Source organism: Chiroxiphia lanceolata, chromosome 3, assembly GCF_009829145.1.
Source record: "Chiroxiphia lanceolata isolate bChiLan1 chromosome 3, bChiLan1.pri, whole genome shotgun sequence".
In the NCBI taxonomy this organism is placed as follows: domain Eukaryota; kingdom Metazoa; phylum Chordata; class Aves; order Passeriformes; family Pipridae; genus Chiroxiphia; species Chiroxiphia lanceolata.
In genome coordinates this window covers 104,356,562-104,374,305 of record NC_045639.1, presented here as the reverse complement: position 1 = coordinate 104,374,305, position 17,744 = coordinate 104,356,562, and the positions used below count along the sequence as shown (strand labels likewise).

General features: G+C 36.1%; 1 protein-coding gene across 1 annotated transcript in view; it reads left to right on the top strand.

The window, feature by feature from the left end:
• NBAS (NBAS subunit of NRZ tethering complex) overlaps positions 1 to 17,744 on the top strand; it is a 166,612-nt gene that overhangs the window by 92,312 nt on the left and 56,556 nt on the right. The window contains exons 41-44 of the mRNA XM_032681667.1: positions 2,965 to 3,194; positions 8,527 to 8,637; positions 11,853 to 12,103; positions 14,107 to 14,441. Of these exons, the coding sequence (XP_032537558.1) occupies positions 2,965 to 3,194; positions 8,527 to 8,637; positions 11,853 to 12,103; positions 14,107 to 14,441 (927 nt within the window). The remainder of the gene's footprint in view (positions 1 to 2,964; positions 3,195 to 8,526; positions 8,638 to 11,852; positions 12,104 to 14,106; positions 14,442 to 17,744) is intronic.

Sequence of the window (17,744 nt, the reverse complement as noted above, 5' to 3'; positions counted from 1 at the left end):
ATAAAATGCATTGGCAGGTAGTTCATGAGGGATTCCCCTGGCAGTGCTAGGGACGCCTCCGAGTTAAGGGTCAGTTCTTGTGGCTTCTCTGGAAACTTACCCTGTTTCCTGCTGTATGTTTGTATGTAAAATACCCTTCCTGAATGATTACAGGGAGTACAAGTGTCAGAGGTACTGGAGATATTTATCTGACAAAGCTGAGAGATGGACACGTAGACACAATTTCTAACTATCTGAAAGACTCTGAAAAACCAACAGAGAGAATAGTGCTGGTTGGAGTTTATTGGTGTGGGGTTTGACAGGTAACATTAGAAAGGGAACAAGTTGAATATGTTTTCTTATTGGTCTTATCTGTCAAAATGAATTTGTATTTACACAATTTGCTTTAGAGTTTTTTATGTTTTTTCCCAAGTGCCTGCTACAATTTGAAGAAAGTCCAAGAATTTGTAAACCCTGTGAATGCTGCAGTAAGAGTCAGACTTTACTGATTTTGCTGATTTTCTTCGTCACCAGCTGCTGTTGGTAGCTAATTGTTATGGTCTTCTCAATTAAAAACTGTTAAGACTTTTTTGAAAGCTGGCAATACAGCTATAATGATCTTTTTGTGTTTTGTTTATTAGAACAAGCATCATGTCTAATTGAAGTAGGAATCTAATGGATGTAGAAATAGTTGTGCTTCTCTTTTAAAAACATGTATTATTAAAAATGTGATGATGTTAAGGAATGAATACTTAAAATTATAAAATACAAGTTTTGTGCAACTCAATACCAAACACTTTAGTTTTCTATTTTTCCTTTTTTTCATTGAACTTGTGTTGAGTGCTTAATAAATACTGCACAAGCAGCACTGTTATTTAAGAAAACATTTTAGATATAGAGAGGGAGGACAAATCTGAGAATGAAAACGTGTGTCATTCCAGTAAATGAGTTTTGTAAGCAACTGCCACTTGGGAAGGTTTGTTTCTTTTATAGATTAAAAAACCCTAATAAGTCTCAAATTAGATACCAGATAGCAAGAATATTCTTACATGAAGAGACTGTGGGATTTCTCTAAGATAATTTTGGATTCACATGCTATGATAGTTTGGAGCATAGATTTTGTAAAAGACGAAAGAGGACAACACGTGATTAAAAGATTTTTTGGTGGCGAAGAGTTCAAGACAATCCTTGGCAACTGCTTGCAGTAAAAACACTCCATTTGTGTTTTCTTAATCTAAATGTATAACTTTATCCTCTGGACTGAAGAGTTTGCACTTTTTTTTTGGCTTACGAATGTATGGATATACATACATGGGTGTTCATACAGCGCATGATTCTGTTATTCTATATCTGTTGTTATTAAGACGTTATTTCCAAATACAGCGTTCCTTTGAGCAAACAGGCAGCATTGAAGAGTGCACGCAGATGCTTTTAGGGGGATTTAATGGAGAGAGAGGAAACCTAGCAAAAGAGAGTGCCAGGGGAGGTTTAGGTTAGACATTAGAAAGAAATTTTTTACAGAGAGAGTGATCAGACATTGGAATGGGCTGCTCAGGGAGGTGGTGGAGTCACCATCCCTGGCGGTATTTAAGAAGAGATTGGATGTGGCCTTAGTGCCACGGTCTAGTTGACGGGGTGGTTTTGGGTCAAGGGTTGGATTTGATGATCTCAGAGGTCTTTTCCAACCTGGTTGATTCTGTGAAATTCACTCACACAGATTGTCAGAGGGACCTGTCTTTCTCAGTGGACTAGAAGTTTTATGCGATTATGTTAAACATGTTTCCTTGTCTTGTCTCTTTCCCTATCTCCATGCTCTGTTTTCTAGTGTATCACATAGAGTGAGATACCAGGGTACATAAAAAGCAGTGGATGGGTTTCCAGCTGATATAACTGTGTTCTAGAGGCACTGCTCTGCTTGCCTGTCTCTTTTTGGAGATTTTATTATTCTGTTATCAATCTTCTAAGCAGCCTTGAAAGAGCTACCAATATTGTTTATAAAATAAATGAGTTTGCAATGTTTGGAGGGCTTCAGAGGAGTATCATGTGGAGAGGAGAAAGAATGCCTTGTAGCATTTAATGTGACTTGATGAGCAGCCTGTCAACTAAGACTTGAAAAGAAAAAAAAAAATCAATTTAGAATGACCAGCAAGTCATGGAAAAATTCAAGTGTGCCTTAAGGTTTAAACTTTTGTTGCCATGTTTTACCCTGCTGTGCACTCTCATTAATGTTTATAAGTTTAGCTTCTAATTTAGCAGAATCATTCTGTAATAAAAAACTCAAAATATATTGATACACTCAACATTTTTGAGATCACAGCAGTTGGATCAGTTGTTTCTTTTAGAAAATATTTCAACTATATTGGCATCCCCAGGTGTTTTTTGGTGACTCTTTTGTAGGCACTCCTTCCTCAGTGAGTGCCACACGTCACAGACTTCTTTTTGGCATTGAGCTTCCGATGGCTTCATTTTTCATGGAGTAGAGAAATCAAGGTATTGAGTGAGATGAGTGCTTTCATATTACAGACAGCTCTGTTTAAGTGGAGGTTACTAGACATAGCCACTGTACAGATCTTGAGATAATTTGGAATGTACGTGCATTCCTTATTGATTTCAAACATGCAGACTGTATTTGCTTTGTGTTCTAAATTTTTGCTTTGCTGCCTGGGTTTTTGACTACAGAAGTTATTGGTTTATGAACTATGCACTTGATGTGTAATTTTTAACATAGAAAAGTAACTTTTATTTGTTTTTGTTTGTTTGTTTTTAATTTTTATATAATGGAATATTCTAAAGCATTCCAAAAGGATAAATTTTAATGTCATAGCAAATAACCCTTACAGAAAATTTGAACTTCTGTTTTACTTAAAGTTTCCCAGAAACAGAAACAAATCTATTAATTCTGAGCACAGGGATCATTTATATATTGATAAATTATTTTCAGAATTTGCAGGGATTTTTTTAGTTTGTTGTCAATTATTTTCACAGGCTGATCCAAAGGAGTTGATTCAGATGGTCACAAAGCATGTTTCTCAGTATGGCTGTGCAGACTGGCCTGAAGAAATCTCCACTTTGATAAATCAGCTGCAGTACTACAATGAACGACTACTGGATTTCACTCAAGCTCAGACTCTGCAAGGACTTGGCAAAGGAGTGGATGTGCAGAGATTTACAGCAGATGCACAGTACAAGAGAGAAACAATACTAGGATTGGCAGAGTAAGTAATATCTATTTTGTTTATTTATTTTAGAACAAAATTACTTTAAGCTTTACATCAGGAGAGTAAAATAAAAGTAATACTGACCTTTAGAAGGGATAATTTACCAGCTGCTTTAGAGATTTACACTGTAATGCTGCTACAGTTGGAGATTTTTTCTATTTGACTACTCAAATGAAATGTTGCTCAAATAAATGGATCTATAGCTTTTAATTGAATCTCTAACTCTTCGTTTGTTAGCTGCTAATATTAAAGTTAATTAGAGATGAATGAAATCAGATCACAGGTGGAGGTTTGATCTCTTCCTTTCATCTCCTTTAAACCTGCCCTAGCATTCTATTGAGGTATGCCCAAGCATCATATAGTTTTTTAAAAAAAAGTTGTTAAACTGTATTTTACTCTTAATAACTTTATTTAAAGTTGCTGTATATCACTATACTTTTCCCCTGTATTCATTTATAAGTCCTGAAGCTTTCACTACATATATTCTGATATTTACCATGCTTTTATCTCACCTTTCAGAAATCCAGAATAGAAAAAAAAGGAAAGAAATAGGATAGTACTGTCTTATCATTTTAAAAATACCTTTAATTAACATCTGCATGCAGGTACTTTAAGCTGTGAACAAGTCATGAGTATGACTTGAACTCTTTATGTTTTGAGGACAGTCACAGTTGAATGGTTGCCACACTGTCAGAGTTCTCTGCAATAAGAAGCTTTAAATATAATTTTTAACCAGATTTTCAGCTGATCTCTGCATAAAGCTTTTGAAGAGCATATTTTAGATGTTTGCAGTTTTCCACCTATCTAGCTAGTAGAAATTTGTTACTAAAAGCCCTTTATATATTAAATAAGAATAGTTTTGTAACCTCAGGTTTTGAACATTAAGCTTCTACTTTACATCTATAAAATCTATACCTGTACAGATTTTGTCACTGCATTAATAAAAATAGCTTGTGATAATTTTTAATGTTTCTGTTGGAACTACCTGTTATGTATATATTGTTCACTAAGCATGTATCTGTAGTATGTCACTAGGTAAATGTTACATCCTAATATTATCTACTGTTATTTAGTAACTTCAATGCAATATCCTTTCGTTATCACAGATACTTTGAGTGCAGGAGGTTTACTTATGTTCTCATCCATGAGTTCTTTAGATAATGTCTTTTGTAGAAATAAAGTAAATATGAAGAGAAAGTTCCTTAGAATAAGTAGAGATAAAAACACAATATGAAAGAGTTTGAAGAAGTGAGGCTTCATAGCATGTGGATGAGAGTGGCAGTTCCATATTAGGCACTCACAAAGGTCCAATTAATTGCTTGTTCAGCTTGCAGCTTCCTTGCTTTAATCTTCTCAGTGGACTCTTAATCTACATTTTCTAATGAAAAAGATGTGCAAATTCAATGTAATTGTGTAGCGTATTTTTTCTTATTTTTAAATTAAGTGCCTCATGCTTTAATCTTTTATGAAGTGCTGTTTGAAGGAACAACACCTGGAAGAGATGGTATGTTATTTACAAAACAACTTTGTATTAGAATGAGCAATTTGCTAAAACTACTTAACCAATTGTTGTCTATTTTATCTTCTATATTTGGTGTATTGTATTTGAAGCTTATTGTGCATTATTTATCCAATATTTAAAGATCCAGGTGCCTCACAGACTTAATTAACGTTAATTCTCAAGCGGTTAACAATTTATCTGGGCAAAATAGAGCTAGAAAGTATTTGTAAAGAAGTTAAGGGAACTAGAGCAAAACTGAATGGGAATTCTTGAGTAGTCAGGTGAAGTCCCGTGTAGCTTCAGGCCAGTGATAGTGTATAAGGTTTTGAATTTATTCTTTTACTTGAGGCCAGCTTTTAGGTGGTGTCTTAGGTTTGGATTTTGTTTTGTGGGGTTTTTTTTGGTTTGTTTTATTTTCATTCTAGTGCTCTGTGGTCTTAAGCCCTTCACTGCTTTTTATAAAATGTTGAAATCAGAAGTTGATTTTAATATTTTAATACCAATTTCTTCCTTGCCTTACGTCAACAATCTGAAATAATTATTCTGGAATTTTAGAAAAAATGATACGGTTATCAAGCAATCTGAATTTCATAACTCAGCATGTGCTTTTTGGGTTTTCAGAATGATTTTGGGGCATATGAAACGTCCCTTTCTGGAAGACTTAACTAGAAAGTCTTGTGTGCAACCATTGTGTGTACTTTTGCTATCCTGCTCTGCCTGACTGCAAGTGTAGACACAGCCTGTTCTCCTGATGCATTGCTGCTACAGAACTTAACAAACAGCTGAGGTCTTCAGTCTCATTTTCATGCTTCAAGCATGAGAGGAAACTAAAGCCTCTTGGCTTAAATCTTCATTTCACTTCTCCAAGTTGTTTCTTGGGATTTTTTTAAACATTTTGGGAGGATGGGCAGCTGAAAAAGGGGATCTTATTTCCCTTTATTATGATTGAATCCAGTCTCATGCTTTGTAGCTGTTTGATGTGAACACAAAAAGTTGAAGACTGCTTGTGAGCAACAGAGGTTGTGTATGATACAACAGAGGTTTTAGAGAAGACAGGAAAAAAATTGCTCTGAGCTGCCAAATGTTTATTTCTGTCAGCTTGAAGATAGTCAGCAAAATCCCAGCTGAACGCAACTGCACAGCCATACTCTTTGATACTTTTGAAATTCATGCTACCACACAGGCAGGGTGGCTAAGAACCATCCACAGGAACTGCTTCTGATTGGTTTTGCACCAGTCTTGGTTGCAACAACACTGACAAAATTCATCCAAAGTGTGCCTGTGCTGGAGCCTTCTATGGGCATTTATTTGACAGTCCTCACAGAGACAGGTAGTCAGGGCTGGGCATGAAGAGGGGTGTGTAAAAGAAAGTTAGAAGATCCTTTACAAGACAGTGTAAAAGATTGTATCATTTTTTTTCAGCTTTTCATTTTGCAACAACTACTTCTTCTTGGTCATTATTTTGACAGTAAATAAATAGCTTGTTACTGTTCTTCATTTATGTGATATAATTTCCTTAAACCTCCATTGCTTTATGATGGTTTTCCTGAATATCCTGTTGTCTTCCCCTTAGCCAGCGGTATACCTGCTGTGCAGTTCTTGCAGAAATCTTCATCCTCACTATAACTAGTAAGCCCCTTGTTGACAGTGCATCAAATGATTTCTGGAAAATGCAAAGGAATGTAAGTTTGTATGTGTTGTGATTTGGCAACAGCTGTTCTGTATCCCTGCTTAAAAAAGATCTGCTTTTATGAGTTGAATGACCACCTGCACAAACTGTGGCTACCTAATCTAGAATTTACAATGTAGGGTTGTCATGGGACATGTTAATGTTGAAAAACAGGGCATCTGCCTCTAAAGGATCAGATAACTCTTATGAAGTATTTTAAAAAAATTTGGGTTGTCATCCTCTTATACATACACCACTGCCTGCTGAGTTAAAAACTCTTCTGTTTTCATGGAAGTATTGAGTCTAGTTTCAAGAGGTAGGGTATGGGAAGCCTTGCTGGGATGGAAAATCAGAGGGGAGGTTCTGTAGCCATTGGAATAGAAGAGACAGGATAATGTGTGGGATTTTTCTTTTTTTTTTCTTTCCTTTTCTTAAATGTGCTGTAGTAAACACTTTTATTTATATTAAAATATATTTCTCTAATTTTGATGCTTGTGTTCTTCCTCCTTTACTTTGTATACATGTCATTCAGTATACAGTGCCTAATGTTTTTCACGGGTTGTCATAACCTAGAGTCATTACAAGAGGGTTGTAGATGTTTAGCTCTTTTTGAATTTTGTTTTTGTGTGGTTTTGTTTTGCTGTTTGGTTGGGGTTTTTAGACCATTAGAGCAATAGTTATAATCCAAAGGCTTTTTGATAGCTGGTTGTGAAGATTTTTCAGCATTTCTTAGCATTTTGCTTTTCTACTCAGCATTGTATATCTCATTTTAATTCTGCAATATCTGTAGCAACTATCACAGTGGAATGTAACGTTATGTTGGATTGAGCATCTAAACACTAGAATTAAGTTGTATGGATGTGTCACCTGATTACCTGAAGTGGTGAGGAAGTCATAGACTCTAGCTGTCAGTGGTGTTTAATACAGATCAAGATATGGTATAGATATATGTTTGTAAATGACAAAAAAAAAGAGAACTGGGACGACATGCTCTCTAATCTGTAGGGTTTTTTCTGCTCTCTTTTTATTGTTGTACTTGGATCCTACTGATGGTATAGAAAATTTAGGGAGCAGACTTTGTGAAGCCACAATTTAAAATATCTAAAGAAGATGTTAAACATAATAAGATAAGGTCAAGTTTATCGAGTTAACATGAGTCATAAATTATCATAATTTTTTAAACTAATTTACTGACAGTTGCAATTGTATTTTGTAGTAGTTCACATTGTGTAAGGCTTTTTTCCTTAGGTGCATGTGACTTTAATTAAAGCATCTAAAACAATATGGTCAGTGATATTCACGTTAAATACATTTTAAAGAAGTTGTTTGTGGGAGGTCTATTAGATAGTGTTTTTCTTGGAATCATCTTGAAGAAAAAAAAAACCCAAACAACCAAACCAAAATCAAACCCCAAAACCCCAGCATCAGCCTTAGTAGTATTGCTCCTATGCCAGAATCATTTGTGTGTACTTGAACCATACTAACTTTGGTGGGTAAGTAAAACTAATAAGGAGTTAATTTCAGGCTTTCATAATTTAACAGATTCTCCATCTCTTGTTTTGTTAAGAAGATTGTACAATAACAGAAAAGCAGTTTTTACTGTTTCTAGGACATTTACAAAGTAACCTGGAGATCTTCACAGCTTCTTTTAGTGTAAAATTGCTAAAAGTGTTTCTGCCTGTGAACTTCGAGGAAGAGCTTTGAGGACCTCTTTATCCATTGTGCTAAAACACTGTAGGTGTTGCAACTAAATGAAATAAGTGCTAACTGTGATGTGTTACATCCTTCATCACTTTTTAATTGAAATGAAATGAAAACTGAGATTTTTCTTTAGCACAGAGGCTAAACAGAAGCTGCCACTGAGAACCAAAGTGTATGTGGAGTGTGGAGTAGGTGCCTCTCTTTGGAATATCTCTGTAGTTTTTTGGAGTTTTTTTCCTTCTATTTTGATTTTCAAAATGGAGCACCAAGTATAAGCAAACGCAGAAAGATGCACTTCATGTATTTTTTTGTTTAAAACTTATTCTAGTTTCTTGGTTTATGAAAAAAACATTAAAAAGAAATCATTGCTTTTCTAGTGTAAATATTTATTTTCATGTTATGTCTCATGGGACTTAACATAACTTTTCCGTATTTTCTTTCTGTCTGTTCTCTATAAGAACACTTGAAGAAAATGTCTACAAAATTGCTGTTTCTTTGGCTCAGCGATACAATGTTCCACTTTGGGAAGTTTATATGACCCATCTGGAATTTTTATTCACCGACAGTGGGTAAGTTGTCTGCTCTGCAAGTGCACATAGAATTCTGTTACACAGAAAGAAGTGCTAACCTGTGACAGAATTGAATTATGTTGGGAGTAGAGTTTGATTTGTGTGTTCATTTGTCTTGTGAGAGTATAGGAAATTTTATGTTTTCTGTGTGATGCTTTTGTAACCAGCTGTGAAAATAGGTGTTACAGGCAAGGATAGAAGTCCGTATGTGTCTTATTTTTCTTCAAAAATATTCCAGGACTTTTGTTTCGTTGTTTAGGTTTCCACAGCTTTGAATGCTTAGTTCTCTCTTCCAATAGCAACTTATCCTGTAGTTATTCCTACAGTCCCTTGGAATATGTCCTGAAACTTGATAGTTTCTGTAGTTTTGGGGGTTTTTTTTAAGAGGTTGTCTATTTATTGACCTCTCTCCTACATAGTAGCAAAGGAAATAAATATATTGGAGCTTCCCTATTCGCATTATGCATCTGTTCATCTCGTTTTCAGTTTTTGATAGAAGCACTTTTTTTTTTTTTTACAGTATTTTTCTTAACTGTTCTAGCCTCCAAGATTATGGCAGACCAGAGCTGGCACTGGTCTGGCATGAGGGGAGGGATGCTTTTAATTTCTCTTCCAAAGTTGGTTCCAAGGCCTTTATTTATTAATTTATTTTAAACTTTGGCATCTTGTCAATCACGTATGTTTTGCCCACTGAAAGATGAAAAATGCATTCTGTGGAAGACTAAGCTACTTGCCTGAATAGCACATGCAGATGACAGTGATGTAGAATCCCCTGTGTAATGCAGCAGCTCTTATCTTCTCTTCTGACAGATGTGATCAAATCAGTTTGGTTTGTTTCGACTGTTAAATTGTGAAAGCAGCTTTAGCTTGCAGCAGTGTTTGTACCTCTCTTAACATTAACTATTAATTAAAAAGCATTTTATAAAACATGAGGGATAAAAAACAAAGCCTGGTAGATATTGGTGCATTATCTGAGAAGATGAAATAACAGTCTGAGATTTTCTTTGCTTCCTCCAGAAAATAGAGAAGTCATACCCTCTAAATTTTGATACTGCTAAATTATTTACTGCTTTAAACAAAACAGATAGTGAGGCAACACTGGGATGAATATGAAAGAGCCAGCTACTTTCTTTGGGAATAGAATATTACCTAAGGTATTTTGCAACATTTTCCTATAATTTTCTTTAATCTTGTCCTCCTTGAGTTAGTATTCATAGAATTCTGAACTCACTGAGTAACAATCTTTTCCCTAGTGAAATTCAAAAAAAGTCTTGAAAATTGATGTGTAATAGCATAATACACTGCTGAGCATGTTTCTGTTGTATCATAATCTCATTTTAAAGTTGATTGACAGCATATGACCATTACGATATATTTTAGTCTTGGGATTATGGCATTAATAATAGATGCCTCATTATACATTCATTCTGAACTGAAAAGAAGTTTATTCTAAGACTTAATCTCTTTGACCAAATATGCATTATTTCTATAAGCCACCTTACATGAGGAGAAGCTCAAAAGATGGACTTATGTAGTTTGTATTAACTACTTCTTTGATCACTTGATGACAAAGAAATATCACGTGTTTTTCTGTGGAATATGGGTCTGCTGAAAATTGTTTAGAATTACATTTTTTAAAATTAAGTGGAAATTTGTTTCTTTTGAAAAATCTGTTCATATTTAATTACCAAAATTCTATAAAATGTATTTTATGATTTCAGCGACAGGAAATTTTATGTTTGCCTCTCGCAGAACCCCTTATTCCAGAACCTTTGTGAATAATATGATGAACCCTTCCTATCCACTATCAGCCCTGCCCTAAAAACACACAGCAAACATCTGTTGATCCTGTTGATATAATTTTATGCCCAACCAGCCTTTAGTTTCAACTTTGGATGTGAACAGAAAAATATAGTCAGATCACACCCTGCAGATACATCGTGTCCAAGTGTCTGTTTTGCCTGATATGAAGTGTGAATGATGCTTTATTTCCATTTATGGTAGAACTCTATATCGTACAACAATTAACAAATAACAAGAATGTAGAGAATTAAAATAGCTCTTGCAAGGTTAACAGCCTAAATGGGGTAGGTTGTAGATGTAAAAATAACTCAGAAGTATCTTATTTTCCTTCAGAAATCAGAGAATAATTTTTAAGCTGAGAGGGTTGTGTTTGTGGTATTTGCTGTAAGAAAATCGTCTTTAGGAATGAAACTGAGATATGTTTTACTTGGATATCAAAGAGAAACACGGACTTACGTGCGTCATGTGTACTCAGGGGAAAAATGATGAAGTTCTGATTTAATCAGTTTTAAAGGTAGAGGAAAATCAAATGAAGATCAGATTTCCAAATGAAATGTACTACCTAACGTAACATGATTGGATTCTGGGGAGACTCAAGGTAGTAGTCATCTGTAGGTTACTTCTTTCCTCAGATTTTAGGTTAAACATTCCACTGAGAAAGGTCTTAACTAAAGATGAGACTTCCTTGATATGCACCCATTTTTCTCCCAGCTGAGGGGAAAAAAGGAGTGATTATCTTTTACATAGTCAGCTGGAAACGTCTGAATTCATGCTATGAAAGAGCTAACATATTCTTTTCAAAAGAGTCAGGAAAAAATTTCCTGAAGCAGTGAGACTGACTGAGGTCAACCCGGGGTTTGCTGATATTTTCATAAGCTTTTGTGGATGACAGTTCAAGGAACAACTTGGTAAAACTGTCAGACAAAATATCCTAAGCATGAATAAGTGTCAAATAGATTAACTGGTGGGCAAGAACCAATTTTCTTTGATAATATCTCTCAAAGTATGCACAGGTACTCATCAACTGCAGAAAACAGAATATAATAGATTGGGAAAACTTCTAACTGGGCAATAGGATCTTCGAGCATCATTCCACCACAAGTGGTTGGTTGGTTTGTTTGTTTGTTTAATAAAGGCTTCCTTTACCCATACCCTGGATGTATTTCTACTTTTACATATAGCTATACTTACCTTTTCAATATTCATGACCCTTAATCTGCATGTCCAAGTCAACAGATAGCAGGATCAGGAAATAGAAGAGTTGCTTAACTTTTGCTTATAGAGAATAACATCTAATATTTATGGATGATACCTTAAACAAAGGAAAGTATTGTCCTGTCTCCCAAGTGTGCAGCTGAAGAGTGTCTCATGGCATGTCCAGGCCTTTAAACAAAAGTTATTTCTAAACGCAGGTTATCGACACTGAAAATAGAAGAAAGAGCACAAAATCTTGGTCTCTTTGAGACTTTGAAAACCAATCCTGAAGCCTTACATGAACACATGGTTAAATATGTTTACCCAAGTATTGAAGGCCAAGATCACCAGCGGTTGCTTTATTATTTTACACTCCTTGAAAACTGTGGTTGCTCAGAAGTGGTGAACCATACACTTAAACCTGAAACTCACATCCGACTCCTGAAAAAATTCAAAGCAGTTGCACCAGGTAGGAGAGTACCTCTTTCTTTTCTTCATCTCTGTATTTATTATTCTGGTATGTAAGTGTTAACATGATTATGTTCAGCTAGTGTATACTTTCCAGGTAATTGTTTTTTCTCAGAGCACATCAGATGAATGCAAGTAATTTAATAGTCTTATTAAGTTCCTTCTCTTTGTATTACTGGAAATCTGTTTGATCACAGCAAGAAAAAAGTATTTAAAAACAGATTTCTGTTGGTGACATGAGTTAAAATTATTGTCACTATTTCACAGTGAATTTTAAAATAAAAAATGCCAACCTCCTACAGCATAATTTTTAGTACTTCAAGTTTACCACGAAAGATACTTAAGACAGTTTACCTTTTAATATTCTGAATTACAGAATATATTAGGAACTTTAAACATTTTGTGTGTTTGATTGTCTTAATGAGGATAATATTTTTGTCTTAGAATATTTTTTTGTTGTCTGTTATCCTTGATGTTACTTTTAGCTTTTGTGGATGTTCGGCATCTTCATCGTACATTTTCAGACAATGCCTGTAAAAATGCACTACTGCAAAGGACTCTGAAATTTTGAATACTAGTTTCAATTTGGTTGTTATTCAAGTACTAACAGTATCTTGCATTTCAGTTGTCCAACTCCAAATCCAGTTTCAGAATGAAAAATATACACTGCATTACCTGCTGTGGGGATGAACTAAGTGTTCAGTACTGGAACCTCATGTGTATTGGACACTAACTTTGCTGCAGACTTTGGAGACATGATGCATATGAATTCACGTATTGCAGAAAGAAAAAAGTCAATAATGTTTGGAGAGGAGGGATAACCTTCAGTTCTTGTTGATATTATTCAACACTCAAGTTCTATGATGCTTGTCAAAGAAAAATCTGCCAAAAAGTTATTTTAAATGTTGCTCAAAAAAAAAAGTCCTGGGACCATACGTCAGACATAAATTAGTCACTTAGTATGGTAAAAAATTAAATCTATTGTACTGCATACACTTAAACAAAAATCGGAGTGTTCAGCATGATTTAGAAATGGATAGGAGTCCAGAAACAACATCAGAGTGTTTACAGAGGTTACAGACCTGAAGTACATGAATAAAAACATGACAGTAGAATTCAGTTATTTTATGAATTATATGATAAGAGATTAGAATAGTATTATTGCTAGAAATAGTTCTGTTGTTGCTAGATTGATTTGCAAGGGTTTTCTTCCTGTAGGAACCAAAGTAGTAACAGGACTCTTAATTATAGATAACTGATGTAAATGTATCTACATGTCCTGTCTCTAGGACATGTTGACCTTACTTAGTTTACTTGGGATTAGTGCCTTGCATTTTTTTGCCAAGTGGTAAATACCAATTGTAACATGATCAGAATACATATTTTTAAATTAATGAAGACTTATTTCTTGAGGAGCGTATGGCTTTCTAGGCCTTATATTTAAATAATAGCATGATTCTCTATACTCTATATGTGCTCTTGCTTCTTTGAGAATCTGCTTTTTTTAGTTTGTATCATAGAATCACAGAACAGTTTGGGTTGGAAGGGTCCTTAAAGATCATCATGTTCCAACAGACCTACCGTGGGCAGGGACACCTTCTATTAGATGGGTTGCTCCAAGCCTTGTCCAACCTGGCCTTGAACACTTCAGGGATGGGGCAGCCACAGCTTCTCTGGGCAACCTCTTCCAGGGTCTCACCCCCTCACATTGAAGAATTCCTTCCAAATATCAAATCTAAATCCACCCTCTTTCAGTTTAAAGCCATTCCCCCTTGTTCTGTCAATATATAATGTTAAAATACATTCCATGGATTGAGAAATTTCACGTGCACCAGGACATCATAAAATCCCACTCTGTCAGTATGTAAGTTTGTAAAAGGGGATGGGTTAGAGTCTTTCTAGTTCTGCGGATACTAGTGTAGTACTGATTTTCACATACATAATTGTAGAGTTTGAGTGATTTAATTGTTAATAACTTCTACCTCTTCCTCCTTTTGTCACTAGGTCTTAATTACAAAAAACTAACAGATGAAAATGAAAATCCTCTGGAAACACTGGAGCCTGTCCTTACAAGTCAAAATATCTTATCTATTTCCAAACTGGCTCCCAAAATTCCTAAAAAAGATGGCAGCATGCTGTCGTCAAGCTCTGTTTATACTGTCTGGTTACCAAAACTTTTTTGGAATGGTGATCACCATCTCATTAAAAAGATACCAGAAACCATGGACGAGTGGCTACATGCATATGATATGTGTTCAAAATACTTCGATAGACTTGATCCAGGTGATATTGTCACTTTCATTGATGAAATTACCTTTTCTTCAAAAGCTGCCACAAAGGTAAGCAGATTTTTTTTGTTAAGAATTTTAGTCCTCAGGTGAGGCACAGTTCATATTATCAAGAAGAAAGTCTCAGCAAATGTTATATTTTTCATTTTATGTTCTTTAAAGATATATTCATGAACCTTCCTTCCTATTCCTACCTTTTCTTTATATGGCTGTCATTATATATTAAAAAAAAGGATTTTTATTGAGTTAGAGGAGTTAGCTCTGTGGATAAGAGAGTTTTTGATGGAATCCCAAAGTCCCTGTATTCCTGTTCAGCAGAGAATAAGATACTGTGTATTTCATAGACTCATAGAATGGTTTGGGTTGGAAGGGGCCTTAAAGACCATCTAGTTCTGACCCCTTTGCCATGGAGGGTTGCTGCATTTTTTCCTTATATCTAATCTGAACCTGTCCTCTTTCAGTTTAAAGCCATTTCACTTTTTCCTATCACTACATGCCCTTGTAGAAAGCTCTGTTGTAGGCCCCATTTAGGTACTTGAAAGCTGATCTAAGGTCTTCCCAGAGCCCTCTACTTACTGAACAACCCCGACTCTCTCAGCCTGTCTTGATGGGAGAGGTGCTCCAGCCTTCTGAGCATCTTTATGGCCTCCTCTGGGTTCAGTCCCACTGTCCATGTTTTCGATGGAGATGCTAAACAGTGCCGACCCTGACGAATGCCACTTGTCAATGCTCTCCACGCGCTTGGACATTGAGCTGTTAATGCAACTCTTTGCGTGTGGCCATCCAGCCAATTTTTTATCCACTGAGTCAAATCCTTGTCTCTCCAGTTTGTGTGCCATATGTCATGCAGGACAGTGTCAAATGCTTTGCATTTGCTGGTAGATGACATCAGTTTCTCTTCCTTCATCCACCAGTTTCTGATGCAGGAATGTCATTGAGTGACTCAACTTTCTCCATGTTCCAGGTAACCAGGTCTCCCATTTCCTTCCAGAGAGGGCCCATATTTTCCCTGGTCTTTTTTTTATCACTGGTATACCTATAGAAGCTTTTCTTGTAGCCCTTGACATCCTTGGCAAGATTTAGTTCTAACAGCACTTTAGCTTTCCTAACCTGAACCCTGGCTACTGTGACAATTTCTCTGTATGTCTGGCAGGGTACCTGTCCTTGCTTCCACCCTCCGTAGCCTTCCTTTTTGTGTTTGAGTTTGTCCAAGAGCTCCTTGTGCATCCACACAGACCTCCTAGAGTTTTTGCCTGACTTGCTCTTTGTTGGGATACATCACATCTGTGCTTGGAGAAGGCTAGCCTTGAGTATCAGCCAGCTTTCATGGCTCCCTCTTCGCTTTATCCCATGGTATTCTACCATGTAGATCCCTGAAGAGACCTAAGTCTGCTCTCTTGAAGTCCAGGGTAGTCAGCTTGCTGTGCACTCTCCTTGCTGCACTGAGGCTTCACTGCTTCATGGCGACTGCAGCCCTGGCTGCCCTTGAGCTTTGCGTTCCCCACCAGCCTCTCCTTGTTGGTGAGAACAAGTTCCAGCATAGCATCTCTCCTAGTTGGTTCCTCAATCACTTGGTGAAGGAAATGCATTCCAGGAACCTCCCTGGATTGCCTGTGCCCTGCTGTGTTGTCCCTCCACTAGATATTTGGGTGGTTGTATTTGTTTATTTATTTGTACTCATCCTAAAAGTCATTGTGCCACAGGCTTGTGCTTAGTACTGGGCTTTTGCATTCTGAATAAGATGCTCTACAGAGAAAAGAATTCTGGGCCAAATATATATGGTTTCTAAGCACTGTAATAGTATAAATGGTAAACTCTGTCATAATCGCCATCTGGCTGAAAGCCTGATTTGGAAAGAACATGCTTTCATGTCTGTAACATATCTTATTGAATCTGCAGTTTCTTTTTGACCAGTGAAACCTACTTATAAGGACATTTTCAGCATAAAGTTCATGTATGTATCTGTACTGTGACACACAAAAGAGAAATGAGATTTCTTAGGTTTTACCTTATTAAAAGATCTAGAGATGTCTTCACTAACTTTATCTGAAATGAAAAGGGGATAAAGAGGTGTTCTCTAGTTTGGGGGTGTTTTTTTGTCTTATCTTTTTATTCTGTATTGTGATAATTTTTTTGAGGATTTTATTCACGATGTTTCCTGAGGTGAATTTCAATTTGTTCCCTCTTTGGATACTGTCTTAATGATCCCTCAATATTAGTATAGGTTTATTACAACTCATCTAACCTGTATCTATATTAGAATTTGTGAAAAAAGAAATTGCTAGCTGGGAAAATAAGCAGCTTTGTCAGCACAAAATTTGTGCTGTGATCTGACTGTCATGCTAGACCAACACATTTTATCACTAGTTCCATCAACTGTCTCTTAAGCCTGTTTAGCAGAACTGTTGCCTTGGTTTAGGTGTTTTGATCCTTTTTATCCCATGATAGTACTTTTTCATTCTTATCAGGAAAGACTGAGGCTCATCCTGGGACCTTAATTGCCAGACTTGACCCTGGACTGAGATATCAGGGGGATAACTGTTACCTAATGAGAAGGAAGTACTGTCTTATGTATCACCACTGCTAGTGACTACTTGAAACTCTTGCTGTTAATGTGTCTTGGGAATTTCAAGTTTCACTATTCTCTTAAGATGAGTAGGAGTAGCAAGAAAGAAATACTGATGGCAGGATAATAATCAGGCCACAATAGTGTTTAGTGGCCAAGCAGAATTTTGTAGTAGAAATATATTATCTTTTTTGGCCATGAAAGATACTCAGGAAGTGCTTGAAACAGTTAGTCAAATGATCTAATTTAGTATGTCCCCTGCACTGGGTTTGGGAGTGAAACAGCTGTTTAACCAGCTTGCAACTAGTTTTGCCTCAGGATCCCATCCAGTTTTCAAGTGGAAGTGTACAATGAGAAATTGTCATTGTAGACCTTGAAAACGTCTCTGAGATCTCTTTCCTCTAACTTTAATCTGAAAAATGCTTCATGCCTAGAAGCTGCCTTTAGGTTTGTACCTGTTACTTAAATTTTATCTGGTTTGAGGCTGCTCTGGTCATGTGCTCACTCTTTTAATCTCTGACTTGACACTTTCTTCCCAGCCCAGTTTTATGGCCAAGTACTTTATCAGTTTCCCATTCCTGTAGCAGATGCATAGTTACGTATGTCATGGTATGTGATTTGCATGATATTTAACCAGGCTGCAAAAACCATGGTCATTATCATGAAATAATTTGTGCTGTCACTGAAACAACTGAGTTTTCTCACATACAGAAAATTTGTGGATTTCTTTTTAGAGGAAGCTTGAAGTGGGATAGCGCAAGTGGGATAGTGTGTTTTTTAGGAATGCT